The sequence below is a fragment of the Lissotriton helveticus genome, chromosome 12 (genome assembly GCF_964261635.1).
Source record: "Lissotriton helveticus chromosome 12, aLisHel1.1, whole genome shotgun sequence".
Lineage (NCBI taxonomy): Eukaryota > Metazoa > Chordata > Amphibia > Caudata > Salamandridae > Lissotriton > Lissotriton helveticus.
Window position 1 is genome coordinate 557,879,697 of NC_136073.1, and position 22,090 is coordinate 557,901,786.

A 22,090-nucleotide genomic window follows, 5' to 3' on the forward strand; every position below is an offset into this window, starting at 1 on the left:
GTACGCGCACAAGAGAAATAATTCAGTAAGTGATCATTAAGGCTCGTCAGTTGATGAAACTAGTAACTATATTTTCCAACTGTCCGGTATTTATGCAAAAACAACACGATGTAAACACGTAAATTGTGGCAAACAATGCGAGTAAAGAACAAATGCAGCTGAAGCGCTGACCAGCGTTGTGGTGAGTATTGGGGGTATTTAAAGGCCCAGAAGTTTCTATCCTGACTGGGAGTGGTGTTTCTCCACCAAACGTACCAGTTTAGGAGGTCGCGCTCATTATATGACTACTGATCCTTATGACGCCCTGTTCTATTTCTTCACCTGCGTTAAGCTCTGCCTGGCCCCTCACCATTCAGCTCTTTGTTTCGTCCAGGTGCTGTGGTAGCGGATGGGTAGTCTGGGCAAAACGTCGAGGGGACCAGGCGAACTCCAGCCTCCTGAAAGCACCATGGTTGACCTGGAACACAGCTACCACCTTGATTCCAGCTAGGAGTGGGGCATGACTCTTTAAATGCAGGCCAGACCATCAGCAGTGGCGGGGGTGGTGCTGCGTCAGGTCAGAGTGTGGCGGGGTCAGTGTTGCCACGCTGGACTTGTTCTCACACAGTTTGGCTAAAACTGGTCTCAGTTGTGCGAGAAAATAATGATTTGTGCCTATGGCCATATACTGGGCTTTTTTAAAAAGGACTTTGTGCTATTAATTAATCTAACAGGTTACTACCATGTGATAACGTAGTGCGTATTAGCAGGGGACAAGCTCTTAGTGGTTGTCTGGATTGGCTGAGGCTGGGCTAGTGACAGGCAGTCATTGCTGGTCTAGCCAAAGCCTAACCTTGTCATGAGCTCCACAGCCGCTTACTAGAGTGATTGGAAGTGGCATAAATCACATAATCTACCACATGTAGGCAATGACTTGTGTCTCCATTTCCACCAAATGCTGCTCTCCTTGACATTTTTTGCCAGGCCTAAGCACATAAGGCAACATTTTCCATTCTGGCGGGAGTCTGATGATTCTTAAAACTAAAAACTGCTTATTATAGCATTCTCCCTTCTGAAATTGTCCCCACTTCAATGAAAGTCAACGAGGAAAATATGTTCCCCTGATTATTTTTAAACTCTTCTTCACTCCTACTTCTAAAAGTTGGCATATGCTTAACGTGAAGCATGATTTCCTAGTCTTTCTTTCATGGGATGGATGACATAGTGCTGTCCGCCTGATCCACTCACTTTGGTGCCACGTGGAAGAGGAAGAGAGTACGGCTCGAGAGTACGGCTCTTCTGTCTGACCGGCTTCCTGTGCCCATCGTTCAAGTACTCACTGGAAGGAGTCAGCAGTTGGAGTCCTCCCAGTGCTTAATATGTAAAAAAAAGTACAGGACACCACACCTTCCTAGATAGTTACATGCAACAAATATATCTATATATTCTTAAATGTACTTCTGGGGATGGGATCAATGAGAGCCCGCTCAAAATGATGAAGACCTCGGGCTACACCCTATAGAATAGGTCTGAATTGGTTATGATATTCACACCTCCTCTTTGTCTCTCAGGATGATATATGTGACGAATATCTGCTAATGTTGGTTTAAGATGCTCTACTAACCCGTTAACCGCGCCTGTTTTTTTCACGGCCATGCGGCCGTTTTGAAGAACGGGCGGGGCTGCGTCGGCCGTTGAACGTGCGCAGCACCAGCCAGGTAGTGCTCCGAACGTTCAACGGCCAACGGCAGCACTTAACGGGTTAAACTGATAATTGTAATGCTTTCTATACTACAGATGATGTACATGACAGCAAACCTTCCCCCCACCCCTCTTTCTCCCCCCCCCTCTTTTCTCTCCCTGTTCCTTTAAAGGCCACTGCTCTGTTGTTTTGGAAATGCATCCTTTGTAATGTACGTTATATTTCTCTCAAATGCCAATAAATAAAAACATTTTTAAAAAATGGTACAAAATTAAGCATCTGGGCCCTTCTCTGGAGGTCCCTGTAGCTTGCACCACCCATTAACCCTGCCAATGACAGTGCCAGCACAACTACTAACCATTGCACTCCTACCATATGGAGACGAACCGTATGGCAAGCCCTTTGTATTTGAGACAACCCCTAAGACTTTGTTAGCCTTATGACCAAATAAATATGATATAAACAGCGAATGTATAAATAAAGGCACACTGAGACATTTTTAAAATGTTCTTATATTACCGGCCAGTGATACTCAAAGTACGGCCAAGAGACAGCATGCGGTCCCCCGGAACTTTAGATGCGGCCCCCTAGTCAACAGCAGTACTAACAGTAACATTATCATTAAAAAACGGGCAAGCACTTGTTTTCAGGTTAATTAAAGTTGTAGAAAGGAAGTAACTAAGGTTTCCTGCACCACTTAACTTTAGGAACACTTTCATTTTTAACGACATCTTGCAACAAACTTATGAAAATATGATAAAGTCTCTTCAAAATTCAAAAAGTGTATTTCATTAGCAAGGAGAACTGTTTCACCATAGTACTTCGGCGCATTGAGAAGTGTTTGTTTTTTAGCTGCTATTTTTCAAACATGAATTTAAGAACATTCGTGTTTCCTTCCACCCGCACTGACATTAATCACAATAGTGAACTAAGAGGCAATTCACTTGTTATGTGCACTCTTTGGGTGGCATGGGTTGCTATTATGCATGAATATTATAGTTTATTAAATCATACACAGGAGAAGGTTTCATGCAGCGCCTATCCTGAAAGCGTGTATTTTAAGGTCCTCTTATATGAAATAATGAAGAAAAAAGAGGGAAAGTGAAATAAAACAATTGCCTAGAATCACTTAATTTGGTCAAATGGGGATGCCAGGATTGATCACATTCCTACTAGATGTACATGTTTACTTCCCCTACACCCACCTTACATTCCCCAAACCCTCCTCCCTGACCCCCCCTGTCCTCGGCCTTCACCCTGCTGACATCAATGTGGCTTCCATGACACCACAGACCAAACATTTTGGCCCTTGAGAATTTTTGACGTGTACCCATGTTTTACCCCATTTGTTAGACACTCTATATAACAAAAGTCCAGATTTGTCAACCTTCGCCAGTTTGCTTAACCTACAGCTCTAACTATATTGCTCTTCCTTTTCAATAGGTGCAAGTGGGAAGTACAACTCAGGACCAAAGAATTGTGGGATACATTTCCTGCACTCATCTGCATGCTCTGGCAGGTATGCTAAACATTCTCTCAATTATAATGTGTGGATTCTACTTATGTTTATAATATGGTATGCTGCTTTCAATCTATTTATAGGAAGTGCAGTCTTTGCCTTCTGGAAGCCTATACCTTCTATGTGTTCTGGATTTTTTTTTTAAGCTTAGCACCTCATTTAGAGTTCATTTTAATGGCAATTTTTTGATTTTCGGAGGAATCACTAAATAATCCACTTGTAAAATGTCCTGAAACATACTGTCCCAGTGGTGGTGTCAATTTTCCTGTTGTATTCTACTCCAGATTTAGCAATTCCTTCATAATTTTGAGGATTTTCCATTCCCACCAGCCTCTTACTCAGACAATTAACCTGGAGGTGCAGGTTCCCTGCAAGGTGTGGAAGTGGAGTGTGGTATGAGTTGCTAATGCTAAATTGGAACAAGAGGATGCTTTAAGGTAGTGCCAAATAAGCAGTGACAACATTGGTCTGGCTGGTGACCAGGCCCTATTCATGCAATTAAGTATCTAGTGAATGTTAGATTCTTCCACTTTCCCAAACACAACACACATTTCCAAACTGTCTCAACCAGAGCCATTGCCCCTACATTTGCAATTTTAGTAATATACAGCATGAGCTATAGAACTCATTAGAACACCTGTACATATACACGGTGGGATGAGAGCCCTTTTTTACTCATCAATTACTTGACTCATGTAGCGTTAAAACTCCCTCCTCCCACGTAATCCATGTCCAAACCAGTCGCACAATGGCCCTTGCTTTTGGCATAACCCTTTGCTCATCACTGTCATGTTGAGATGGCCACTCCATTTTAAATCTAAAGAGCATCCTCGAAAGAGGTGCTGCTTGCCTCCAGTTCATGAGACTTTGGAGGACATTTTAACCTGGCTGTGCCTGAGACTACTGTCAGGATGAAGGTTCATTTAAACTAGAGGTTGTCTAATCTGTGATCTGGTGGAGGTCACAAATTTGCAAATCTCTTTTTAAATTATGCCAGCCTCTCCAACCGTGAAGCCGGCAAAGTTTAAAGAAGAGCATTTGGGAATGAAAAATGGGACCTGCTCAGGACCAGAAATATTTCACCTGGTCGTAACTGGTCATGCTAAATGTGAATAATGGAGCAACAACATGCTAGAAAAATGCATAAAATGTGTTTGTGCATGTTATCGCCAGTTATTTGTTCGCCGGGGTATACATCAGGAGCAAAAACATATCCGATACATTACACACATGTTAAATACTTTGGGGAGTTTTTGCACTTATTAAATCATATACACTTGAATGGCCTAACAAGTGCTTCTGTTGCTGCATGAGAACACGGAGACATTTGACAATAATAAACGCATTGCATTCCACTGTTATAGATATTGTATTGGTATCACGTTTTTGTTTTGTGTGCAACTGCTACTCGTGTGAGCCTGTTAGCTCTTTTGCTGTGTCCAGTCAGTGGATTGCACGCTTGAGCATACATGTCTTGTTGGAAGGTGCATGATTTAGGCTTTGTTGTGGGCAAGGGCTGTGTCATGCATGGCACCCAAAGATGCGACTGTTTTGGTATAGCGCCATACAACAGGCGAGTAGCATGTTCTGATTTATTTACCGTATTAATACCACTCATCTGTGTTTATTTTGATCTTTTTTCTTTTCTTGACTCTTGTGATGCAATGCTTGTGCCTCTCTTTCTGGCTCATGCTCTTCGCCCGTGCTACTGTCAACAGTATTTCTGTCTTTTATTGCTGCATTATTTGAATCAGTAGTTAAAAGTACAGTGGTCCCTAAGCAGTAAATGTGAACACGATATTTAAAGAGGCATAATATGCCCAAAAATTGTTCCAGTGACGATAAGCCAAACATTTTTTATTATTAAAATAAAAGACAAATTAGGGAATATACCCACGCCAGGATAGTTCCAAAACAAGTGTTAAGAACAGACAAAACAGTAAACATACAGGCAAAGAGTAAGGGGTCACCAGTATTCATATGCAAAATGAGGGTCACTTATTTCAAGAACAAAGCAGGTCAGAGTGTGGGTCGAGGGCATTTCGATCCCTTAGCAATGGTGGGATCATCATCAGGACAGCTAATAATTTGCCTGAGCCATAACTCAATAGCAGAATCAAAATTAACACATGTTAAGGGAGGAAAGGGAAGGAAGAGAAGAAAGGTGTTAGGAAAAAAATCAAGGTCTCAGAATTATCAAATCATAGGAGTTTTCGGAGCATGCAGAACCTGGAAAGCATGCATAAATTGTTTTTTTATGGTCAAACCAGGGGAGGTGATGCGTCTAGTGCCTATGGAAGTGATATCTGTTCAGTAAACCGAACCTGTCAAAATGGTAAGGAGTGAATTGTGTTTATGCACAATGTTGTTGTGCAGGGACAATACACATGAATATTCATGCTGTCTTGAAAAAATGTGCCAACCTGGCGATAGAATAATCAATTAATATGTTGATTAAAAGCGCAGCTGAGTCATATAGATGCATCTGTGAATGGAAGAACTACGGTGTGAGGGAATCTTTAGCTATAATATAATGTAATGTAAGGAAGAAGAATCAGTATATACCTACTTTAAATCACAATTAGATGGACCTCTGAACAATCAACCATCTATTCCAAGGGAGTAGGGGTCTGGCCATAGTCCAATAAGAGATCACTGATCAGAGCCTAAAAAAATAAATAGTTAACATGTGTGTGTGTGTGTGTGTGTGCGCGTGTGTGTGTGTGTTCAATGGCCATGTGGGTGACAAACTAGTTCTAAATCATCAAAAAACAACAGCTTGAATGAGGTGTTGTTGCAGCCTGAGCCCCTTTTATAATAAAGGTACAATATGTCAATACAGAAACAGCCACAGTTGGACTAGGCCCTTTTTGCAGGATTGTCCACAAACTTAAACAAGGGGTCACTCCTGTTAAAAAGAAATTGAGAAGTGCTCCTCGGAGCATAAGGATGGAGTAAGCTGCAATTTTGGAAAAACTGGTGCAAGAGGATATCATCAAAGAGGTTGAATCCTCAAAGTGAGTGCCTCCTTTAATTTTAGCTCAGAAAGGGGACAACAGCTATGTGTCAACCTTGGGCTTCTAATTTAAATATTTTTATTGACTGCCACCCCTACTAAGAATTAATCACCACCTTAGACACGGACAATATCTTCTCCACAGTGGATCTAAGGTCAGCCAACCACCAGATAGCACTTTACCCTGATTCCAGTTCCTTAACGCTTTTATCACACCTTTTGGCTTGTCCAAGTTTAAGAAAATGCTGTTCGGCCTAGTCTACATGGCCTCAGTGTTTCAAAGGGCAAGGTATACCATATTTAAGAACATGGACTATTGCATGAGGTGTTTTCAAGATGATATTCTAATTGTTTTAAAAAAAATGAAGAAGAGCACCAAGAACACATAACAAGCATTGGCATAGCCAATAGGTCTCGCTTTTGGGACCATCTAAGTATTTAGTTATGCAGCACAATATTCTTGGTGCAACAACAACTGTTGAATGGCTAAACACTTAAAAGGTCCCAAAGGCGAGACCTATGGGCTATGACAATGCTTGTTTCCATTTTCAGTGAGTGAACTATTTCCTGGCCATCTAATTACTCACAAAATGATGCTCAGACAGACCTAGTCTTTCGAAGGGGTTTTCCACAGTAATGGGCCCGAGCATCCATCATTCCAATAAAATAAAAGCATATTATGAGGTGGTACTGATGCACTCAGCCAAGTCACTTGTCTAATCCACTTCCAAAAAGCGGAACTTCACTGTTTTATTGTCTTCGAGGGAAGAAAGGATGGGACCGTTGTGCCTAACGTTACGAATGATAATGCTAGCCTTAAAGCAGAGGGTGGTTGTTTTGGGCATCTCCGCACATGCACACCCCAAATCACATGATCAGATGTAGCGAGAGAGGACTTAAAGCAACTGTCTCTAAAAATAGGACAGCAACAAATAGCGGTTTCTAGATAAGAACTCTTCTCCAAGGAGCCATCTTCTCTGGTTGATGTGTGGTTTTCTTTAATTTGAAGAGACTGCTGGCAGCGGTAGTCGCCTCTAACAAATGAAGTTCTTCCCTACATAAAAATACTGAAATTGTTGTTCCACATGATTAATATGCATATTTAAAGAGGTGAAGGCTAAAGCAGTTGCCACTTCAAGCCCACACAATTTCCTCCTCCAGCTGAGACCCACCGAAAGCAAAGAGACACAGGTTAGCAGTGGTGTGCGTGGAATGGTGCGCTTATAAATCCACTGCAGTAGTGGGAGTACTAGTGGCTGCCCATCTCTTTGTGACAGTGATCTTCTAAAGTAAGAAAGGCAGCCACTGTTCCTGCAGGCATGTAGCACTGGTGGCTGTCTCCACACACAAAACAATTACCTCTAGCAACCACACGAGGGAGGGGTCACTAGAGGGAAATACAGAAGTCACCTCACTAGGTCATGATTTTAGTCTGTTCACCTAAGATTATAGTGTCTTCTGTCATGCCAGGCAGGGCACCTATGGACACCAGTGAATAATTTTGTCAAACTATCTATCATTTACAAGTCTGATTCAACTCCACTGCAGTCTTCATGTGTGGCATGTAGCGTAGCCTCGAACGCAGGGCTCTGATTACAGAAGCACACAGCAACTTCAAGCTAACCCCTTCAGTGGCAACAACAACTGTTAATACCAAAAACATAGGTGCTGAAAGCAAAACATTATGAATGGTGCACAAGTCCCAGCCCTCTGGAGCTCATTTCTAAACAACAGCTATTCCTACGATAATAAAACGTTGTGGTCACCCATCAAACTTGTCATAAAGGATTTAGTTTGGTGGGGGACAGGGCTCTTTGGACCCCGAGTAGGAGGGTATGATGGTGATAAAAGAAAAAAGTCTTTCAGACTACCATTCCTATCTCCATTCTGACACACACCGTGTGAAACATCTTCATTAGGCTCTTTCTTGAAGCTCTTGTTCCGCCTCACTGTGGCCTCTGGGGTGGAAACGTGCACAGTGCACTCCAGTTCAAAGGGTGGTGCTGTGTACAAGGACATGGACGAGCTCCAAGCTGCAATTAAAACAAGTGCGCGCGCTAAAAGTAAATAAAAAAAAGTGAAAGCGTTTCACTTGCGAGAGCGAGCAGCGCTAGGACCGATAATTGCTACCATATGGTGCCGCGCGGTCCCGCAAGTGAATCGCCACACGTGCACGCGTTGCCATTGAAGGCAATGTAACGCGTGCGCGTTTTTGGCTGAAAAGCCGAAGCCATTCCAAAAGGTCCTTTTGGCTATGCAGTGCATGCGCGCTGCGTAGGTGAGACCTAAAAAGAGGTGAATGAAAGACTGCAAGGGAATGGTATAACACTGAAGAAAGAGAAATGCAATCTATTCTGTAAAGAAATGGAGTGTTTGGGTCACCGGGGCACTTACCTGCTGGACGCCTCTCTGCTCCTGGGGCCCTGACGCTGTGGTCTCGCCGCTGCCGCGTTCCTACACCTCGCGGCTGGTGGCGGCTGGAGACTACAGCTCCCAGAGGGCTAAGCGACCACTTCCGGCCACTTCCTGCCGCTGCGCGCCCGGAGGCGCTATTAAAACAGGACGCTCCCTCCGCATCGCGGGACGCGCGCGGGCGCCGCCGGGCTAGAGCCCGGGCAGAGGGCGGGCCGTCTGTGGCCGTCCGGGGACGACCAGGGACGGGACGGGCCATCCCCCTTATTTCTACTTGTGAGTACTTCCAAGTGGTAAACAGTGAACTTAACTTTGTTTTATATTCATTGCTGACTGTCTCCTGAACTACCACCCAATATGTCTATTCAATCCACTTTACCTGATAACTATCTACTGAAAGTAGTTAACAGAATAAATACTGACAGGAGGAAATCTTTAGGGAAAAGTACCTCGGAAATTCCCCCTTTGGTTGTGCCTCTGGATCCTAATAATGTTGGTATTAATACACCCAGTGATCGTGTTACAGTTATTGAGACGGACAATATCAGTATTGTTGTAGATCCAATTGAGGCTACCGATAATGTGACTGTAGCGGAAGATGATCTGGGTGATACCTATGAGGCTACTCCCCAACAGTCTATGAGGGCCACAAGATTAATGAGAGCCTGCAGGAAAACTGTTCCTAAAAGGGGAAATCATCACTCAGGTAGAAAATACAAAAAGGACATAATTCACAAAGATAACTCAGAGGATATAGGGGCACTAATTAAAGATAGCTGTGTATCTATTGACCCTGACCAATTAGATCTGTTGGTGAGCACTATTGATAATAAACTTAAAATGATTGTAGAGCCCTTGCTTGCCAAAATCGAGGGTTTGTGCGGGGAAGTCTTGAGATTAAGGGACGCGGTTGACCTGCACTCTGTTACTCTGGATAAAACCATGTTAATTGTTAAAGATATAACACCTCCAATCATAGTATCAACACAGGAAAGGGCTCAACCACGAAACATAAGTAGTCCCCCTGTTATTGTTACTGCTGGGAAACAAATATCCAAAGAGCGACCTGCATCGACATGCCCTGTAGTTCAGGATAAGGGTCGACTTTCTCAGCAGCAGAGAGCAGGGTCAACCAGTGTAGGACAGGTTATCCCTAATCAGGATGTAAGACCAATTCTATCTTCAAATGGGGAGAAGACTGGTCTAGTACCAGCTGTGACAGCTCCAGTAGCTACCACAGGGGGGACTAATAGGGGCCCTGTAAGAACAAGCAAGCGCCCCGTAGACCTACCACCTGAATGTGTACCCTATGTTGTAGTTCTAACTAATGTCCCACCCATAACACAGGCACCTTATACCCAAGAGTTGGCGGATTCACTAAAAAATAAAGCTATCTCTTGGCTAAATCGACACTGTGGTTATCCAGTTGGCTACTCTGATCAGATTATTTCCATCAGAAGAGTCAACTGGATTGGTAACACCAGAAAAACCTGTGGGGGCGACTGCGTGATTATTAACTTTAAACACCCGCAACACGTTGCGAAGGTCCTCCTTAGAGCGGCCTCAATCACGCAGTCAGAGACAGATGTCGTCGCAAGGCCACTGGGATATTTCTACAACCATTTAAATAGGTTGCACTCAGTAAATAGTTGGGAGGGGCAAACGAACAATAGCAATTATCAATCTATTGCAAACAGACCAGTGCCACACACCTTTTGTTTCGGTTCCCAGGATGGCTCTCTTATTACGCCGATGCATATGTTGAATTCGGTCCCTGGTGGGAATAGATTTATAACACATGCCCCTAATTTCTCATCAGTATGTGATAGTATTTTGTCACCTGTTAACGGGATGTGTTACCAAGTTCCAACCCAGAATAGGTTTCAGTCATTGAGTTTCCTGGATCAAAATGACTGACATAAGAGTAACTCAGTCCAGGTGAGAGATGATACTGGAGAGCCAATTAGGTCCGTAACGCAAATGATTAATAATGTGAATGTGGAGTGTTTGTCTATTGGGGGAGAAGAGGAGCATTTAGAGCTTAACATAGAGCTTTTTAATGTAGATGATAACATGTCCGTATCTATTGATGGAACGCCCAGTGTCAGCCATGAAAGGGTCAAGGTAACTTGCTATATTGCTAGCTGGAATATTGCAGGCCTGATGGCCAAAGAGGAAATGTTGGGATGGAAAGATTTTATTCGCTTATTCGACATTATTTGTCTACAGGAAACATGGTGTAAAGAATTTAAGGGGAGTGATGGCTTTGTTTCCTATGAGCTTCCCGCCTTGGCTTCGCCTCATGGCAGATCAAAAGGAGGTCTGCTAGTTTTATTTCAGTGAAGTTACCTGTTTTAGTAAAAAAACATGTAAAAGTTGGGGCTCATTCCCAAATCCTCTGGCTTGCACAAGAAGCAGGTAGAAATATACTGTTGATTAATTTCTACAATAATATTTTTGATGGTACTAGGCACACAGTTATAAATGATTTACATAAAGCAGTGTGTAATCTTGTAGAGAATTTTAACGGTGTTTATGAATTTATTTTTGTGGGGGATTTTAACATATCTGTTTGCCCCTTATCATCCCAGAATCTATGTGGTGTCTATAATCATTCAGGGGATGCTGAAGTTCATTTTCCTCATCATTTGCATGGTGAAACCCTGAATAACTTTTTGATAGATTATGACATGGAAATCATGGAAAATGTAAAGAATGATTTGGGAGAAAGTATCCCAACTTTCAAAGGGAGGGGGGGCAATACGGTAATTGATTTTATATGCATGTCTTCCAACCTAATCCCCATGTGCTCTGAGGTCAAGGTGGTTGATGTGATGCTGAGTGACCATAACTGTTTAATCACTGAAATTAAGATCTGGAAACCTACCACCACTCCCGACACGGGTACAATCGTTAATATTGAACCATACAGAACAAATGGTGTCAAGTTGAGGTGGAAGGGAGAAAAAGCTGATGAAACATCTGATTCTATCATTAATAGTTGCTTGATGGAAATCTCAGCAATTCTGGAACAGGATGGAACAGTGGTTGCCAGTATTGATCGCTTTGATAGAATTAATTCAATCATTAGCAAGAAGTTTACCAAAGAGGTAGGGCACACGAATAGACAAAATAGGGGGTGGTTTGACCATGCTTGTTCCAATGCCCGGAGAGATCTTAAAGAAGCTTTAGCAGCCAAACCTAGAGACAAGTGTCTAGTGATCCAACTTAGGCAGGATTTTAAATTGGTCCTTAAACGCAGAAAGGTTGAGCTACAGCAGGAAGCGTGGGACAACTTAAGTCAAGCAGCAGAACTAAGGAATGGTAATTTGTTCTGGTCCACGGTAAATAGCCCATTCCTCAAGGATGAGAAGGCTCCAGAGCTCACATCTAATGTGAGCATAGAGTCATGGATCCAACATTTTTCCACCATATTTGACTCTGACAACAGATTAGTTTCCAATGGAAAAGGATGGCCTATAGCTGCCCTTAACATTACAGTAGAGGAAGTTATGGTTAGTATAAGAGCTAGTAAGGGAGGGAAGGCCCAAGGACCCGATGGGGTACCCATAGATGTCTATAAGACCGCCCCGGAGATCTGGGGTCCCCTATTGGCCAAGATCTTTAATGCAGCCGTTAGCTCTAAAATACCATCTACCTGGGCAGAATCAATAATCATCCCTATATATAAGAAGGGAGACCGGGGCGAAGCTAAAAATTATCGACCAATATCCCTACTGGACTCATCTGTTAAAGTTATGAGTCGGGTCCTATTAGCTAGATTAGAGGAATGGGCAGAGACGAATGAGATTTTAACTAATAGTCAGTTTGGGTTCAGAAAGGGATGTGGCACAATCGAGCAGTGCTTAAATCTAGAACTTTTGGTCGGGAAATACACCCAGGCCAAAAAAGGGTCACTATACTTATGCTTTGCTGACCTAAGCAGTGCTTTTGATATGGTAGACCACGCCTTATTGTGGGCTAAATTGATTGATATGGGAGCTCCCGACTGTATAGTCTATTTTCTGGCTCGCCTGTATGAAAAACTCAGTACTAGTGTCCGGTATGGGCCTAATGGGGAATGTACAAACAAGTTTAGGATCGGGAGGGGAATCAGGCAGGGGTGTGTTTTAGCACCCCTACTTTTTACTCTCTTTATTAATGAGGTGGATTCTGTCCTGCAGACAGTTACGGCAGACGTTCCTAGAGTTAACAACCTTAACATCCCTGTGTTACTCTATGCGGACGACGCTGTGCTGCTGTCCAGGACTCCCCTGGGCCTCCAACGTTTGATGGACAGGTTTGTCCAGTTCATCAAAAAACAGGAAACTGGTGATCAATAGGTCTAAAATGTATGTGATGGAGTGTGGTCCAGGCCGAGCTAAAACGAAAGTTAACTCTCATTATTTTATAGAAGGCGAACAGGTTTTAAAAGTAGACAACTTCTGCTATTTGGGGATTAATTTCTCAAAAAATGGTAGCTGGGATATTGAACACAAAGCAGTTAAAACTAAGATGATTAGAAGTGCTAATGGGGTCTTTGTATTTGCAAAGAAGTTGGGAATTAGACGCATAGCTGATATGCTAAAAAATTTCCAATCGAAATGTCTATCTGCGGCCCTTTATGGGGCCGGAGTTTGGGGTGTGACATCAGCCGGGTGCCTACAGGTAGAGGAGAATAACTTCTTGAAAAGGCTCCTGTGTTTACCCAAATCTACCTCCAACATCTTGGTTCATAAGGAAACGGGGACCCATTTTTTGAATGATCTAATCATGTTAAGACCCTTATTATTGTGGCGATCTGTTTGGTTAAATGAAGGCACCTCACTGAACAGAGCTATTATTGAGGATTGCCTCTCCTTGGACCAGCACCTGAAGATCCCCTGGATTAAATATATTATTGAAAACTTTCAAAAGGTCTTTGGATACAATGTGATTAATGATCGGTATTGTGCATCTGATAACTCCAAATCAAATTTGAAAACTATGTTTATGAATTTTTGTATAGAGAGGCGTGCTTTGGAAGAATCAAAACTATCTACCTGTAATCTGTGCAATAGCTTGAATGAGTTTATTGGATTTCATCCTTATCTGATACAGGTGACCAGAGTCTCACACCAGTTTGTACTTACCAGAATGAGGATGGGAATAGTACATCATCTGGTTGCGTGTCCTAATGTAAAAATACGCCCTACAGGACCCTGTGCTTGTGATTACAAGACAGAACAGAGTACTATGCACTTTCTTTTTTCTTGCAAATTGTATAGCGAATTACGGAAAATCTATCTAAAGCCCATCCTGAAAAGATTTGGAGTAAGAACAATTACTGAATCTATGAAATTGCTTTTTAATATGCATCATCCGGACATTTGCTTTTTTACGGGTACTTTCCTACTCAAGGCTATTGGTGTTAGGAAAAGTATGTGTTTTTAACTCTCTTCTTAATTATTTATTCCATCCCGCACTGGATAATTAATATATCTTGTGTTCTTTTTCTTTCTTTTTTAATTAATGAAATGTTTGCTTTTGTAACTGTATGTGCTTTTATGGACATGTTTTTTATGTTCCGAATAAAGCTTTATGACTTGACTTGGGTCACCAATTCTGGTGAAGGAATTGTACCAAAGAAATCTATTGTTGATGCTATACAAAATGCTGCTACACCTGATACAAAAGAAAACCTGTTGTCCTTTGCGATTTGTACGAGTACTACAGGAAGTTTGTAGAAACATTTGTTGAGAAAATGGAACCTCTAAGAAAACTGGTTAGGAAATGACATGCATTTGTGTGGGCAGAAGAACAACAATTAGCATTTGTACAGATTAAGGAGGACATATGAAAAGCATACAATGTTAAACAATTCTGTATCGGTAGGATGTGTGTGTGATAACAGTGGATGTGAATACGGTCTAAGAGCAGTTCTCTCTCAATGTGATGAAAATGATGAATGGAATGTGGCTTTTGATTAGCAAACCTTGAATGCTAGAGAAATAATGTATGGCGTTATAGAAAATGAGCTGTTGACATGTGCATGGGCAATTGAACACTTCAGAGGCTATTTTGGGGAGATCCCTTAGAACTAAGATCATTAGTATTTTGTCACTGGATGGAGGGTGTAATGCTACTGCAAGGATAGCTAGTCTGTGCTCAAGGGTACGAAAATAATGCTTCAACATCACTTATGTTCCTGTAAAGAAAAATCTGATGGTGGATTGCCTGTCTAGGTTACTGTGGGAATGTAAAAAGAAACAGTCTGAAGTTGATAATTTTGACACAGAAGTTGTTGCAACTGTCGGTGAAATGATCACTGGAAACTGCTGAGCTGAGTAAATTAGAATAGACAGGCTGAGAACAGGAATGAACTTTGCAAGTATGTAAAGGATTGTGTGATAAATGGATGGCCATAATGTAGATATGTTAAATCAGAGTGTGTTGAGCTTTTTCAAGTAGTCTGTAAATTACAGGCACATGGGGATTTGTTATTTAAGGAAGGCAAATGTGCATCTCCAGAAGGATAATGCTATCAGAGTTAGCCTATTATGGTCATCCCGGAATGTCTTAATTGAAAAAGCTACCGAATAATTTTTCCAGTGGCCTGGAATTGATACTGTAGGTAACAAATGGATTAGAAAATGTGAAGAGTGTTCAAGTAGTGACAGGTTTTGAGGCCTAGGCAAACGCCATTCACACCTGCTGCTTGGTCACAACACCCCTGGGAAAAGTCAGCTCTTGATATTTCAGTACCATTTTAACAGTTGCTAGTTGATTTAAGATTTGCTTTAGTAGCGATTGATTATCATTCTAAGTGGCCTTAGGTTAAGTTTGTTGGCGAATCCACCACATAAGAAGTTATCTTTTCAGCAAGCTTTTTTTAGAGAAGGAAGTTCGGAGATATTAGTTACTGACAATTATGTTTACTTGTTGTCTGTTATCATGAACGATTTCCTTAAACATTGTGGCATCAGGTATATGATCACTGCCCTATATGATCTCCAAACTAATGACCAGGTCGAAAGGTTCAACCATGTCATCAAGGACAACATAGTGTGGGCTTTGTCTAAAGGTCTTTATTTGAAAGAGTATCTTAGAGAGAAGTTGCGAACTTACCACATAACACGAATGTAGGTACTGCCTTCAGGTTGTTAAAAGAAAGAGAAGCTACCTTCAGAGTAGGTCTGTGGCAGTTTAAGAAAAGGAGTTGTAATAACAAGAACAAAGATGTTTCTGAGCTTCTGAGGCAGGGAATATGTGATCGCACAGTCCGAGATGTAAAAGGAGACTTCTCACTGAGTTCAGGACAGTGCGAACAGAGGAGCCATAAAAGTGAGTGCATTTTACCTCTTCCACTTCTAATAGGAGGATGGACAAGCAAGGGCACTCTAATTTTTCAATAAAGAGTGATATTGCTTGCCATGTGATGCTCATTAAATGGTAAAACATAACTAATTTGAGATAAGCACAGTTAAAACGGCCAACTTGCTGGAATTTTATAAAAACTGCTACAGAAAAGAAGTGGGTCTTGGAGCAAGCTTCCAAGTGGAGGAGAAAATAAACATAGCACAACAGCAAGTCCTGATATGTATCTTCAGTCATATGATCACAGTCATGAAATAGAGTCTGAGCAATTCAGGGACAGTAAAGGTACATGACAATCTTAGGGGACATTTGCAGAATGACAGCAGCAGAAGAAAGTAGGTGATGCCAGGTACATGATTAGCTCTAGTCAAAGTGGCTAAGCAACCAAGCTATTTCATAAGAGGCATTATCTTGAAATGATTGAGGGAGAAAGTCCCTCTAATCCAAGCCACAATGATCCCCTATGCCAAGTAATATATTGTGAGTTTCCTGCAGGCACATTAAACGAATCGGGCAGGCTTTATATTGGTACTTGAATTGCAGTGAATCGACAGCTTCCATCACACATTGTGCACAGTTAGACAGTAAGACATTCTGATTAGTGGTGTGCAAAATTCGCATTGTTTGCTTCTGTGTCATTATAAAACATTCTGCAGAAATTCTGCATAATTCGCATTTAGGACTCTATTTAGCACAAAATGCATCAAAACAAAAACACCTTTCACGCTAAAAGATTTTGTGCAAAAATGTAAAGTGCAGAAATCAAAAGGCGCTTGCGCTTTGGTTGTTTCCTTCCCCCAGCACTAAAAAAGGAGAATAAGAACATAATTTCTGGAATTTTGCATAACAAGCCTAATGATGCATTTGCAATATTATGCCACATAATGGATATTTCACCCAGGCCTAACTCTTATTCCAAATGCCTTATTAGTGATCCTCTTGAAATATGCCAATGTGATTTATTCCTAGTGCTCAGCAGAACATTAGTAAGCTTTGAGAGCTGTGAATCACTGGTGGTGGCACACATTGAGGCTACTTCTAAATAGGACATAATCATCACTGCGTAAATTATTCCCATAGTTTCGCATTTAGTTGGGTTACCCTGGCAGGGCACAACGCCAGCCTTTGATGATCATACAAAGAGCTCACCAGACTCATTTTTGGATGGCTCTCTGCATTGCAAGTTTTTTTTAACAGAAGAGGAGCAACATTACTTCCAAATTGATTTGAAGAGGACAAATACAGGGCTGCCTACTTCTTTAGTCTGTATCAAGAGGTTTCCCCGTGACGATGCTACCACAAATTCAGAAGCATAGATGGTAAAACACGTCTGTGGTTCATGAGGGAGTCAGCCACAGAGATCTGCCAAATGTGAATAGTGTAAGGCTGGATCCTGTCTGGTCTGACACCTTTCAACTTTTGATGAAAAGGGTCTCCTGGAGTTGTATAATAAAATCTCTATTGCTGTTTCCAAGGTGCACACAGGGTTACTAAGGATTCCAAACCTAACTTTGTTCAATATTTGCCCTAGTTCTTTCAAAGTCTCAGGCTGGAAATTATTAGATTCAGAGACCTATTAAGAAATGGGCAAAGTGTTCTCTGGCCCAGGGCCCCAGCCTGTCAGTGGCCTCCCTGATAGAGCCAAATCTGTTCTTCAGAGAATCTTGCCCTCACCACCTTGAATAATTTTTTAACAGATTGTTTGCCTTTTTCCTTTAATGAATTTTTATGTGGGTGATGTGTGAGAGTCCATTACAGACATTTTGACTAGAAATGTAGGTTTACGTTTCATGCAACATACATTTTAAAAAGTTTCTTTTAGATCAAAACAGGAACTCACAAATGAGAAATGGGAGGGTGTCACGGAGTTTATTTGTAGTAATATTTGTGAGCAGCAGCTGTAACAATATTGAAAACACACGTCACTATCCCTGAGTATTAGATGTGAACACATTTAGATTTTAGACACTGTGCCTGTGCACTGTCGGTGAGCTGGCCAAAGAGGGCTGAAAGAGCTGAAATTGGATCATAAATTCAAAACTGTTCTGAACAGTGCTCCCAAAATTACCTTTGCCCTAGGGTCCATGTTTAGACTGGAAGTGGTAGGAAACTAAACTAGAGACATTGAAGACAAGAGAAATTTACTGTTTACATGTCTTCCCTACTTTTAGTAATTTTGGAGTAAAAAAGACATAGCAAGTGAGATGGTATAATATTCCATGAGACTATTTTGGGCCAGACAACTCATTAATGATATCAGATGTCTAAGTTTTTTTGTGCTAAGACTTATTTATTCTGGATGAATACAACGGATTTCTTGCTGCAATTACTTTTTTTTGGAACACTCCTAAACTGACTTGTAAAGTTGGCAAGAATGCGAGTCCAATGCAAATCACCATTGACACACTCCGTCCGTTGCTAAAGATTTTAAGTTTGCAAGCATTTTGTTGTGCAAGTGTTCCAGCTTGGAAACAGTATTTTTAATTCCACTGAAAGTCATCAGATTTGGAAGTGAAAATAGGGTGTTTTCTCTTGCCTGACTAATCTACCAACTATAACACGGCATTCGAGATAATGTCATTCTGATCGAAATCAAGGCTGAGACTTGTAGTCTAGTTTACGTTTATGAGATTCAAATGCAATTAGCTGGGTTATACTAATACTCTGAATGTGTACTGTCATCTGAGAGACAATTAAAAATGACTTGGAAAGATATTTCATCCAAAAACTGAAATTATCCAGGATAAAAGATTTGGGTACTAACTCAGGGACGCAATTGTTTTATTCGGTTTAAAACAAAGCAACGGAGCCAGATGGTAGATGTATAAAAAGGAAAAAGACTAAGGCCTGAGAGCCAAAGAATATTCTACAATGGGGAAGGTAACTTTAATGGGTGAGACCAGATTGCTTTGATAGGCCTCATGAACTTTAGTGACCATTAAAACCATAGTCGACTTTAGAGTCAGAGGCCTAGATGTATCAAGCCTTTTGCGATTCGTTAAGGCCGAAATTCGCAGAATTTCGGCCTTAACGAATCGCAAACGGACATTTTGCATCTTTTGGGATGTATTAGAAATTAGCAAAATAAGGAATCGCAAAAAATTGCGATTCCTTATTTTGCTTAAGCATTTAAGGAATCGCAATTTTGCGATTCCTTAAATGCCATGTATGAATTTTTTTTACATTGCGAAGTCAGGTTAAGGAATCGCAAATTAACACCAATTTGAAGTTTGTGTTAATTTGCGATATCCTTTCAAAAACCAAAATATGACAATTTTGAAGGTGGCATGTGACACACATACATGCCCATAGGGCATGTATGTGTGCCATATGCACACACATGTAAGTTTCAGGGGTGCAGCAGGGTGTCCATGAGACACCCCTGCACCCTTGAAATAATTCTCAAATTGCGATTAGCAAATTGCGAATTTGCAATTTGAGAATTACTTCACAATCATTCCTAAGGGCCTCCTGGCCCATAGGAATGCATGGGAAATTATTCCTTATTTGCGAATTCGCAAAATACGAATTCGCAAATAAAGATTAATAAGGAATCGCTAAAAAAAAGCGATTTTTTACATACATTCCGTTTTGCGAATCTTAAATAGCGATTCGCTAAAAATCGCTATTTAAGATTCGCAAAATGGAATCTTGATACATCTAGGCCTAAGTATTTTTTCATGAAAGTTTTAAGACAGGTGGCCACTACTATTGCTAAGTCACAAGCCTCACTAAGTCAAGACTCATTTAAGGCTAAAACTGTTAAATGGTTGTTACTGACGTCCAAAATATTCTGTTCCTGTTCGACTAATATCACCCATCATTAGAACAACATGGTGATCAATCTCCATATCAGAGCGAATAGCACTCGTTACTTAGCATGCGTTTAGTACGCATGCCATTACAACGCAGTTGTTAGAACGACCGCGTTGTTAGTTCACATACCTTTACTACGCAATTCGGAACAACGAATTGCAGTAGGGGCTTTGGATGTTGGAATAGTATAATTTACTATTCCAACTCCAGTCTGTGTGGACACTAGGGAAGGTGTTGGATTTAAAATCCAACCCCTTCCCCCCTAACGCAAGTTGTTTTTCCGACTTGCGTAGTAAAGGTATGCGAACTAACAACGCAGTCGTTCTAACGACCACGTTGTAATTGTATCAGAAGTATCGCCTGCGAAGTAAACACTGTTTACCATCAGAGCACTGTACAGTGTTGCTCGCTGGTTAAACCTGAGCAAAAAAACATAATCGATACCTACGTGTAAACAGTAGAAGCATATTGAAGACAACATGAAAATAGAACTCAACACCTTGAGCAACAGTTAGATTGCATTGTAGGTCAGGTAGGTCAACGTTGTGAGGTCATTTCAAATAGAAAGTGAGGTTACAGTACTATTGCCTCAAGTGTCTATTCATGATCAGGTCTTTGACTTCTGACCTGGTAGGGTAACAGAGCACTGTACAACGTCGACTGCTGGTTAATCTTGACCAGGAAACACAAACGAAAACTACGCTTAAACAGTAGAAGCATAATAGAGACAAAAGAAAATGGACATCAACACCTTGAACAATAAGCATATCCCTTATAAATCCTGACATTCTATTACATGACGAAAAGATCTAAACATACAGACTTTTCTTTTTGCAAATTGCATACAACACTACATTTATATTTACAATTTAGAGAAAGAATGTCCCTACATTTATTTAGAGAGCAAGTACTCATAATCATAATAGAAAGTTGGAGTTCTTTGAGGAATGGCAGAGGTGGATCATCTGTCCGGATCCCAGTTCGTGCACAGATAGATGCAGACAGACTTACCTTTGTTGTGGCTGTGGTACTTCCATTGCGTATGTCCGCTTTGTGGAGTGGTCTGGCCTCTGTATATGGGCATTGTTTTGAGGAGCGGTCAGTGATGCGATCACCATAGCTGTCGCCCAACCAGCAGAAAGGAAAACCAAAATCTAAGAAGGAAAACCAAAAAAAGTGTCTCATCTCTTTCAACTCATAGCGTGTTATTAAGAAAATAGCAGCAAAGCAAACCTTTTACATAAAAATCATAGGAAAATTATAAGAAAAGTATTTATTTATTTATTTATTTATTTGATTTATATAGCGCATTATAACCCAGGGGTCTCTAAGCTCTTTGTCAGGATCCACTTGGGCGATTAAAACAGGATACAGCTGGTCAAAAATTAGAGGCAACCCCACGCTTGCTGAAAGAGCACTGTTTTTAATCTCTTTCGAAAGGACAGCAACTTGGTTTCTTTCCGCAGTTCCATTGGTAGTTTGTTCCAGAGAGCTGGGAGGGTATGGGAAAAGGCACGACCTCCCACGGTAGCCAGTCTGCAACGTGGTTGGGTAAGGAGGGTAGCTTCTGCAGATCTTAGCGCCCTACCCGGCCTGTAGAGAGTCAGGTGTGATTTCATATAGCTTGGTGCCCTACCATATAGGGCTTTGTGGACAATGCACAACCCTTTGAAAATTATCCTCTGCTTGACTGGCAGCCAATACAATTCTCGCAGGAGGGGGGATGCATGCGTGTTCCTCGGCTTATTAAAAATGAGTCTAGCAGCGTCATTCATGACGACCTGCATCTTGTTCAGAAGTTTTTGCGGCAGCCCTATGTACAGCAAGTTGCCGTAGTCCAGCCTGGCTAGGATCATAGCAGAGACCGCACTCCTCAAGGTGGAAAAAGACAGCAATGAGGAAACTTTCCTAAGTTGTCGAAGGAGGCCGACACAAGTGCCCACCACAGCCATAACTTGTTTTTTCATGGACAGCTTACCATCCACATGGATGCCCAGGCTTTTTACAACAACCGCCGATTCCGGAGGTGTACCTAGCTCCCTTGGCCAGAATTGATCCTTCCATGGGTTGCCAGCAATGGTGATTGGCAACACCTTGGTCTTATCCGGATTGATCTTTAAAGAATTCCTGGACATCCAGTTGGCTGTACATCTCAAGATATTTTGCAATCGTGCGAAGGCATCCTGGCCATCATCCAATTGGATGATAATCTGGGTGTCGTCCGCGTAGTTGTACACCTGGCATTCCATTTGATTGAGCATCAGAATCAAAGGCTGTAAATAGATGTTGA

The 22,090-nt window shown here is 41.5% G+C and overlaps 1 protein-coding gene across 3 annotated transcripts in view; it reads left to right on the forward strand.

Moving 5' to 3' along the window:
• Positions 1-22,090, forward strand: part of SMPD3 (sphingomyelin phosphodiesterase 3) — a 1,033,773-nt gene that overhangs the window by 865,496 nt on the left and 146,187 nt on the right. For all 3 annotated transcript variants that reach the window (XM_078669784.1, XM_078669786.1, XM_078669785.1), the window contains one exon: positions 3,125-3,200. In XM_078669784.1, the coding sequence (XP_078525910.1) occupies positions 3,125-3,200 (76 nt within the window). The remainder of the gene's footprint in view (positions 1-3,124; positions 3,201-22,090) is intronic.